This window comes from Procambarus clarkii, chromosome 16 (assembly GCF_040958095.1).
Source record: "Procambarus clarkii isolate CNS0578487 chromosome 16, FALCON_Pclarkii_2.0, whole genome shotgun sequence".
Taxonomy (NCBI): domain Eukaryota; kingdom Metazoa; phylum Arthropoda; class Malacostraca; order Decapoda; family Cambaridae; genus Procambarus; species Procambarus clarkii.
The window spans coordinates 42,841,511-42,851,591 of NC_091165.1; the positions used below are offsets into that span (position 1 = coordinate 42,841,511).

At 35.9% G+C, this 10,081-nt stretch overlaps 2 protein-coding genes across 2 annotated transcripts; both read left to right on the forward strand.

Annotated features, from left to right (window-relative positions):
* The first annotated feature begins 3,900 nt into the window (after window positions 1–3,900).
* Window positions 3,901–7,676, forward strand: LOC123750684 (carboxypeptidase B-like). The gene is made up of 3 exons (XM_069325744.1): window positions 3,901–6,394; window positions 6,563–6,728; window positions 6,986–7,676. The coding sequence occupies exons 1-3, from the start codon at window positions 6,271–6,273 to the stop codon at window positions 7,026–7,028; spliced, it is 333 nt and encodes a 110-aa protein (XP_069181845.1). The 5' UTR covers window positions 3,901–6,270; the 3' UTR covers window positions 7,029–7,676.
* Window positions 7,043–7,540, forward strand: LOC123750683 (carboxypeptidase A5-like). The gene has a single exon (XM_045732782.2). The coding sequence runs from the start codon at window positions 7,043–7,045 to the stop codon at window positions 7,538–7,540; it is 498 nt and encodes a 165-aa protein (XP_045588738.2).
* Window positions 7,677–10,081: the final 2,405 nt, after the last annotated feature.

Genomic DNA, 10,081 nt, shown 5'->3' on the forward strand with positions numbered 1-10,081 from the left:
CTCCTATTTCAATTAAGCCCTGATGCTAAAAAAATAGTTAGAGGGATAGAAGCCCTAAACCAGAAAATAATAAATACAGAATATGCGGTCATATTCAAAGAAACATGTTTGAAAGAAAACCTGCTGCCAGTATACACCAATATATAAAAATATATTAATTCATGAAAACTTGGCTTATTAGGCAAATCGGGCCTTACATAGTAGGCTGAGAAGTGCGTTCTGGCTACTAGGTACGACATATATATATATATATATATATATATATATATATATATATATATATATATATATATATATATATATATATATATATATATATATATATATATATATATATATATATATATATATATATATATATATATATATATATATATATATATATATATGTCGTACCTAATAGCCAGAACGCACTTCTCAGCCTACTATTCAAGGCCCGATTTGCCTAATAAGCCAAGTTTTCATGAATTAATGTTTTTTCGTCTACCTAACCTACCTAACCTAACCTAACCTAGCTTTTTTTGGCTACCTAACCTAACCTTACCTATAAATATAGGTTAGGTTAGGTTAGGTAGGGTTGGTTAGGTTCGGTCGTATATCTACGTTAATTTTAACTCCAATAAAAAAAAATTGACCTCATACATAGAGAAAAGGGTTGCTTTATCATTTCATAAGAAAAAAAATATAGTAAATATATTAATTCAGGAAAACTTGGCCTATTAGGCAAATCGGGCCTTGAATAGTAGGCTGAGAAGTGAGTTCTGGCTACTAGGTACGACATATATATATATATATATATATATATATATATATATATATATATATATATATATATATATATATATATGTATATATATATATATATATATATATATATATATATATATATATATATATATATATATATATATATATATATATATATATATATATGTCGTACCTAATAGCCAGAACGCACTTCTCAGCCTACTATTCAAGGCCCGATTTGCCTAATAAGCCAAGTTTTCATCAATTAATGTTTTTTCGTCTACCTAACCTACCTAACCTAACCTAACCTAGCTTTTTTTGGCTACCTAACCTAACCTTACCTATAAATATAGGTTAGGTTAGGTTAGGTAGGGTTGGTTAGGTTCGGTCATATATCTACGTTAATTTTAACTCCAATAAAAAAAATTGACCTCATACATAGAGAAAAGGGTTGCTTTATCATTTCATAAGAAAAAAATTATAGTATATATATTAATTCAGGAAAACTTGGCTTATTAGGCAAATCGGGCCTTGAATAGTAGGCTGAAAAGTGAGTTCTGGCTACTAGGTACGACATATATATATATATATATATATATATATATATATATATATATATATATATATATATATATATATATATACATATATATATATATATATATGTCGTACCTAGTAGCCAGAACGCACTTCTCTGCCTACTATGCAAGGCCCAATTTGCCTAGTAAGTAACCTGTATTTACCCAAGTCTTTCCTAAATCTAAACTTATCCAATTTATACCCATTGTTTCGTGTTCTGTCTTGTGTTGATATTTTTAATACCCTATTAATATCCCCCCCTGTTATGTCCATTCATCCACTTGTAATCCTCTATCATGTCACCCCTAACTCTTCGCCTTTCCAGTGAATGCAACTTAAGCTTTGTTAATCTTTCTTCATATGAAAGATTTCTAATTTGGGGAATTAACTTAGTCATCCTACGTTGGACACGTTCAAGTGAATTTATATCCATTCTATAATACGGCGACCAAAACTGAACTGCATAATCTAAATGGGGCCTAACCAGAGCAAGATATAGCTTAAGAACCACACCAGGTGTCTTGTTACTAACGCTTCGATTAATAAATCCCAGTGTCCTATTCGCCTTATTACGAACATTCATGCATTGATCCTTTTGTTTTAAATTCTTACTAATCATAACTCCCAGATCCCTTTCGCAATCCGACTTCGCAATCTCAACACCATCTAGCTCGTATCTTGTAACTCTATCATCATTACCTAGCCTCAGAACTTTACATTTATCAGCATTAAACTGCATTTGCCAATCCTTTGACCATTTCAAAACCCTATCTAGATCAACTTGAAGTGATAGTGAGTCCTCCTCCGAATTAATTTCCCTACCGATTTTCGTATCATCGGCAAATTTGCAAATGTTGCTACTCAAACCTGAATCTAAATCATTTATATATATTATAAACAACAGAGGTCCCAGGACAGAGCCCTGAGGTACTCCACTAACAACATTATCCCACTCTGACTTAACCCCATTTATACTAACTCTCTGTTTCCTTTGGAATAGCCATGCCCTAATCCAAGTTAATATAGTACCCCCAATACCATGAGCTTCTTTTTTTTAATTAGTCTTTCATGTGGCACTGTATCAAAAGCTTTGCTAAAGTCAAGGTACACAACATCACAATCCTTACCACTATCAACTGCCTCAAGTATGCTGGAATAAAAAGTTAGCAAATTTGTTAAACATGAACGGCCATTTGTAAAACCATGTTGCGACTCATTTATTAATTTATGTTTTTCAAGATTGAGACGAATTGTATTTGCAATTATTGATTCAAGTAACTTTCCCACAATAGACATTAGGCTAATTGGCCGATAGTTTGACGCAAGTGATCTATCTCCTTTCTTAAAAATTGGTACCACATTAGCTACCTTCCATGACTCTGGCACTCTGCCTGACTCTATTGATTTATTAAATATGGTAGACAGTGGCTCGGAAAGCTCCTCTTTGCATTCTTTAAGTACCCTGGCAAACACTTCATCCGGCCCTGGGGATTTGTTTGGTTTTAGTTTTTCTAATTGTTTAATTACATCCTCCCTGGTAACTGCTAAACTAGTCAACCTGTCCTCATCCCCACCCACATAGACTTGTTCAGCTGAAGGCATATTGTTAAGTTCTTCTTTAGTAAATACAGATATAAAATATTTGTTAAAAATACTACTCATCTCCTTGTCATTATCCGTTATTTGACCTGTCTCAGATTTTAATGGACCTATCCTTTCCCTAGTCTTAGTTCGATATAACTGAAAAAACCCTTTAGGATTTGACTTTGCTTCCTCAGCTATGCGAACTTCATAGTTTCTTTTTGCTTTCCTAATCTCTTTTTTAACATTTCTAACCAGTTGTATGAATTCCTGTTCTAACCTGACTTCCCCATTCTTAATCCTTTTGTACCAAGCTCTCTTTTTACCTTTAAGGTTCTTTAAATTATTTGTTATCCACTTTGGGTCATTAGTATTCGACCTATTCAGTTTGTATGGTATACTACGTTCCTGTGCTTTGTTTAGAATATTCTTAAATAAGTTATATATTAAATCCACATCAAAATCCCCTTTTACGTCACCTATCGCTGGGTTCATCTCTCGCTCTAAGACCGGCCCACACCCCATACCCAAGAGTTTCCAAGCTATTTGACCCAAAAAATTTCTTAGGCTATTAAAATCAGCTTTTCGAAAATCTGGCACTCTAACAGAATTTTCTCCTACAGGTCTATTCCATTCTATGCTAAATCTGATTACTTTGTGATCACTGTTCCCTAGCTCACTCCCTATTTCGATGTCATTAATTTGTGTTTCCCTGTTAGTTAACACTAAATCTAAAATATTATTTTCCCGCGTTGGTTCCTTAATGTGTTGCGTAAGAAAGCAATCGTCAATTAATTCTAGAAAATCTTCTGCTTCACTATTCCCTGTTTTGTTCACCCATTTTATTCCACTAAAATTAAAGTCACCCATGACATAAATACTGTTAGATCTCGATGCTCTAGATATTTCATTCCATAGATGCTTTGCTTCTATTCTGTCTAAATTTGGTGGCCTATATATAACTCCTATTATAATATTATTTGCTTTTTCGTTTAATTCTATCCAAATAGTTTCTGTGTGTGGCTCAGTTTTGATTCCCTCTTTGAGACTACATTTCAAATTGTCCCTAACATATATGGCTACTCCCCCTCCTCGTCTAATATATCTATCTGTGTGAAATAGTTTAAATTCATTTATCTGATATTCAGCTAATATTTCTCTATTTTCTACGTTCATCCACGTTTCGGTAAGTGCAATAATATCTATTTTTTCTGTGCAGACAAGAGCATTTAATTCATTAATTTTATTTCTTAGACTTCTACAGTTAGTGTAATATATCCTCAGTGAACTGTTATTTTGAGGCTCTTTTCTTTCCCTGATCATTTTGCCAATTCTTTTCTCCCACGAACAAATACTTTTATTACCTCCTTCCTCCAAATCAATTCCCATACCACTATCTACTAACAGTTTAAACCCAAAGAAACACCTCTAACCACTTCTTCCAACGAGTTCGCAACAGCAACAACCCCAGCTCTCGATAGATGCACCCCATCACGAGCATACATTTCATTTCTTCCATAGAAGCGTTCCCAGTTGTCTATGAAAGATATTGCATTTGATTTGCAATATCTTTCCAGCCGGCAATTGACACCAAGTGCCCTCGACATCCATTCATTTCCCACTCCCTTTCTTGGAAGAATGCCACATATGATCGGGATTCCTCCCTTGCTCCTAACTAATTCAATGGCTGTCCTAAATCTCTGTATTAGTTCCTCACTCCTAACTCGCCTAACATCATTACCCCCTACACTATTACAAATAATGGGTTTGTTCCCATTTCCCGTCATAATATCATTCACGTTTTCAACAATATCACCAATTCCAGCTCCTGGATAGCAAACCCTTAATCTGTTCTCCCTATCTCTGGCACAAAACGTTCTGTCTAAATACCGCACCTGGGAATCTCCCACAACCAAAATTCGCTTCGGTACCGCCCTAACTTTCTGAGCAGCCTGAGGGGCCTGCGCTCCGCCGTTCCTCGCTGATTTCCTCGCTGCAGGCGCACTACATCACTCGTCCTCCAACACGGCAAATGAATTTGCCATCCTTAGGGCGTCTGTAGGCAGCCTTGTCAAGGTCTTCTTAAGACCCCTGTCTTTCACTACTCTCCACGATGAGGTCTCGTCAACACTGGTCTCCACCTTCATTTCCTCTCGAAGTCAAGTAACTTTCCCACAATAGACGCTAGGCTAATTGGCCGATAGTTTGACGCAAGTGATCTATCTCCTTTCTTAAAAATTGGTACCACATTAGCTACCTTCCATGACTCTGGCACTCTGCCTGACTCTATTGATTTATTAAATATGGTAGACAATGGCTCGGAAAGCTCCTCTTTGCATTCTTTAAGCACCCTGGCAAACACTCCATCCGGCCCTTGGGATTTGTTTGGTTTTAGGTTTTTTAATTGTTGAATTACATCCTCCCTGGTAACTGCTAAACTAGTCAACCTGTCCTCATCCCCACCCATATAGACTTGTTCGGCTGAAGGCATATTGTTAAGTTCTTCTTTAGTAAATACAGATATAAAATATTTGTTAAAAATACTACTCATCTCCTTGTCATTATCTGTTATTTGACCTGTCTCAGATTTTAATGGACCTATCCTTTCCCTAGCCTTAGTTCGATATAACTGAAAAAACCCTTTAGGATTTAAATTTGCTTGCTCTGCTATGCGAACTTCATAGTTTCTTTTGGCTTTCCTAATCTCTTTTTTAACATTTCTAACCAGTTGTATGAATTCCTGTTCTAACCTGACTTCCCCATTCTTAATCCTTTTGTACCAAGCTCTCTTTTTACCTTTAAGGTTCTTTAAATTATTTGTTATCCACTTTGGGTCATTAGTATTCGACCTATTCAGTTTGTATGGTATACTACGTTCCTGTGCTTTGTTTAGAATATTCTTAAATAAGTTATATATTAAATCCACATCGAAATCCCCTTTTACGTCACTTATCGCTGGGTTCATGTCTCGCTCTAAGACCGGCCCACACCCCATACCCAAGAGTTTCCAATCTATTTGACCCAAAAAATTACTAAGGCTATTAAAATCAGCTTTTCGAAAATCTGGCACTCTAACAAAATTTTCTCCTACAGGTCTATTCAATTCTATGCTAAATCTGATTACTTTGTGATCACTGTTCCCTAGCTCACTCCCTATTTCGATGTCATTAATTTGTGTTTCCCTGTTAGTTAACACTAAATCTAAAATATTATTTTCCCACTAGAATAGATTTTAATACCTCATAAGATTAACAGTTTTTATATTATAACCCAACGAATCCCACAGAACATCCGATGGATTGGAACGTCTACCACAATACGGAAGACGTCGAGAAGTTCCTAAACTAGGTGAAATGAAAGGAAATGGGAGGCTGCTTCTTGCAGGTGCTAACGGCAGCCACCATGGAGGAGGGGCGCCACGTCCTAATGATTAAAGTCACAGATCCATTCTCCGATGAACCCAAGACAAAGATCTTGATCGAAGCTGGTAAGAGAGAGGACTTGTTCGTCCTGAATAGCCAATAGAGTTAGCAATACAGTGTATATAACATATTGTGTATATAACAATTATAAGTAAGATAATAGAGTTAATAATGATAAGTGACAATATGAAATAATAGCTAATTATTTCCCAATCTCTATCCCGTTGTTTCAGGTATCCATGCTCGTGAATGGATCTCTCCTGCCGTCTCTATGTATATCCTGAACCTGCTGATTACAGACGAGTCTTGGCGAGACCTGCTGAAGAGGACGGAGTGGTACATCGTGCCTGTCGTCAACCCGGACGGCTATCATTACACCTTCACCTCCGAGAGTGCCAGGTCAGTCAACAGTGTACACGATATGCAACACCGTGTAGTGTTCATGCCACACAACCTCGCACAGTGAACACGTCATAAAGACCCTGCAGTTTTACAATACACTCTGCACATTATTGCCCAGAAGCGTGCATATCCCAAGTCGTGACTAGTAATGAGATAATACATATAGCAGTTTATTATGGGAAATAATACCAACCTCACGGTTAGTTTCTAAAAAAATTTAATTGTCATGATTCTAACATTATTGTTTACTCTAGGCTGTGGAGAAAGAATCGCCACATAGAGGGTGCAAAGGAGTGAGCCTGATCCGTGACATGGACTTGGAATGGAGCTTCAGCACTCCATTCGACCCGTGTAGTGAGACTTACAAAGGCGTCACACCCTTCACTGAACCAGAAACCCAAGGTCTCCAAGCAATCATGGAAACAGTGGGTGGCATTGACCTGTTCATAGCTTTCCCAGGCTATGGCCAGTCTATCGTTTATCCTGTGTTGCGGAATGACATTCCTCCAGCAAACATCCATGAACACGAAGTTCTGGCTATGGTATTTGTTCATGCCGTGAGCTATACGTCTCGTGGACACATGAATTATGAGATAGGCGAATCAGGACCACTGTACGGTCTAATCTCTGAAGACTTGGCACCCAAGGCACAGAATAGGTTCATATATACCATTGATCTCCCTTATAAAGGGAGATATGGATTTCTTCATTCAGAGAGTAATATTACCAGCACTCTGGTGGAGACCACTGCCGGTGTCATGTGCATGGTCCGTCATATTACTAACACGGGTCACTGTACCAATCCCTAGTAGCAGCCATATGTATAGTTGGTACATATGGCATATGGTTGGTACTCAGGCAGGAGTTACTCCTGGAATCAACATTATTTATGTAAGTAATTCCTAAATCTGAAGTTTAAATCCTAAAATAAAACAATAAAAAATCTACCTGTTTTTATTTAAACTGCTATTAGACAAGTCTAACAAATAAATTTACAACAGTAGGCAGGTATTTAGCTAATGTAACAACCGGTCTTTTATATAATAATGTTCCACTTGATGTTGTAGTTATTTACATGAATATATGTTTAGTATTTATGTACTTGACTTTATAATAGAGTGTATCAAAATTTGTATGAAGCAGAAGTTATCTTTTCTTTAGCCACTGCACATAAGTAGAAGTATACCTTTACATTAAGGTATATGGAAAGTTTCAAAATTTCCATTTCAATATTTGCTTTCTCAAACCAACATTAACTATTCTTCATTAAAAAAAATCAAATTCCCTCACTTCCATTCTGTGGCTTAAGGGAAAAGATGAGGCCCATGTCTGGCATATTGCTATTCAGTGCCGGAGTCGTGGATGGAACCATTTTGCGAAAAAGAAGATATATCACTTGCTTCGAGCAATTGCCCAATTAGCCTAACGTCTATTTTTGGAAAATTGCTTGAATCGACAATTGCAAAAGCCATTCCGCTTCATCTAGAAAAAAGAATAATTAATGACTCACAGCGTGGTTTTGCTAACGGCCGTTCGTAACAAATATGCTATCTTCTATTTTATCATAATTCAGTCAGGTATATTAACAATATAATTAGGTTATATTTCACACAAACAGTAGGAGTCTAAGAAGCAAAATGAAGGAGGTGTTACCAGTACCGGTAGCTGCTCTTCGCGCACGCATTTAAAAAAAAAATCGTAAGAAATCCATTTCTTAACATATAGGGATGAAATTTTTACGACGCTGATGCCAAATAACGGGAATTTTTTTTACTATATTTCATATTTGGAAAAGTCTCCACATGCACCTTAAAAAACAGATAACGGGGAAAAAAAGAAATTACGAAGTTCCCATAGCAGTGCAAGCAAAGACAAATCCTAACGTTTTTGTAGTTAATTCGAGCAAAGATTAGTGAAAGAATAGGTCCATTAAAAGTTAAGATTGGTCAGATAACAGATAATGACAAAGAGATGAGTAGTATTTTTAATATATATTTTATCTCTGTATTTACTAAAGAGGAACTTAACACTATGCCTTCAGCCAAACAAGTCTATGTGTGATGAGACGAGGACAGGTTGACTAGTTTAGCTGTTACCATTGAGGATGTTATTGAGGAAATAGGGAACTCAAACCAAACAAATCCCCAGGGACGGACGCAGTGGACGAAGAACTTTTAATGGACCTATTCAGGGTGTTTAAAAAATGCAAAAGGGAGCTTTTCGAGCCAGTCTACCATATTTAATAAATCATTAGTCAGACAGAGTGCCGGAGTCATGGAAGGTTGCTAAAGAGGAGACATTTTATTTAAGAAAGGAGATTGATCACTTGTGTACAACTATCGGCCAATTAGCCTAACGTCTATTGTAGGAAAATTACTAGAATTGATATGCAAATACCATTCGTCTTCATCTAGAAAATATATATTAATAAATGATTCACAACATGGTTTAACATACGGCATTTCATGTTTAAAAAAATCATCATTTTATTCCAGCTAAGTTTAGGCAGTTGTGAAGTGCATACCTTTGCCTTCAGCAAAGACTCTGACACAGTGCCACACGAAAGATTGATTAAAAAGATAGAGTCTCACGGTATTAAGAGTGCTTTATAAACATGAATTAAGGTATAGCTATAATCAATGAAATAGAGAGGTAGTGTAAATGGTGTTAAATCAAAATGGAAAAATGATGCAAGTGTAACTAGAGTGCCTCTAGGCTCTGTCCTGAGACCACTGTCATTTAGCACACACACTATATATATATATATATATATATATATATATATATATATATATATATATATATATATATATATATATATATATATATATATATATATATAGAAGTGATTTACTATAGAGTGTATTACACTTATTTGTATAATTTGCACGACGTTTCGAACCTCCATGGTTCATTCTCAAGTGAACAGATCTTACAATACTAGTTATATTTATACCCGCATTAGGTCAGGTGATAATACAATGAAGGTGAAAACATGGGGGGATACATAAGGGATAAATGTGAGGTGAAACATAGAGGCTGCAGAAGGCTTATTGGCCCATACGAGGCATCTCCTATCTAAACACAAAGATTAATCCAGTGTAATTGGCCTGTTATGTTGGACATTGTCTTCTGTGTTGGCATCGATATGTTCTTGTCTTGTCCTTACTCTCATGGTGGGTAGAGTAAATAGTTCCGTGATTTGGGTGTTTATGGTAGGTCGCTCTATTCTTATGTGAATTGCCTCAAGAATTTGTAATCTTCTTGAATCTTGGGTTTTGTCTATTATGCAAGTATTCTTGTTCAAACAAGAATACTTGCATAATAGACAAAACAAGAATACTTGTTTT

Coding starts and splice junctions, on each gene's coding strand:
- LOC123750684 (XM_069325744.1), top strand. CDS start 6,271: ATGGGAGGCTGCTTCTTGCAGGTGCTAACGGCAGCCACCATGGAGGAG. Junction 6,395..6,562: donor AAAGATCTTGATCGAAGCTG/GTAAGAGAGAGG, acceptor CCGTTGTTTCAG/GTATCCATGCTCGTGAATGG. Junction 6,729..6,985: donor TTCACCTCCGAGAGTGCCAG/GTCAGTCAACAG, acceptor TGTTTACTCTAG/GCTGTGGAGAAAGAATCGCC.
- LOC123750683 (XM_045732782.2), top strand. CDS start 7,043: ATGGACTTGGAATGGAGCTTCAGCACTCCATTCGACCCGTGTAGTGAG.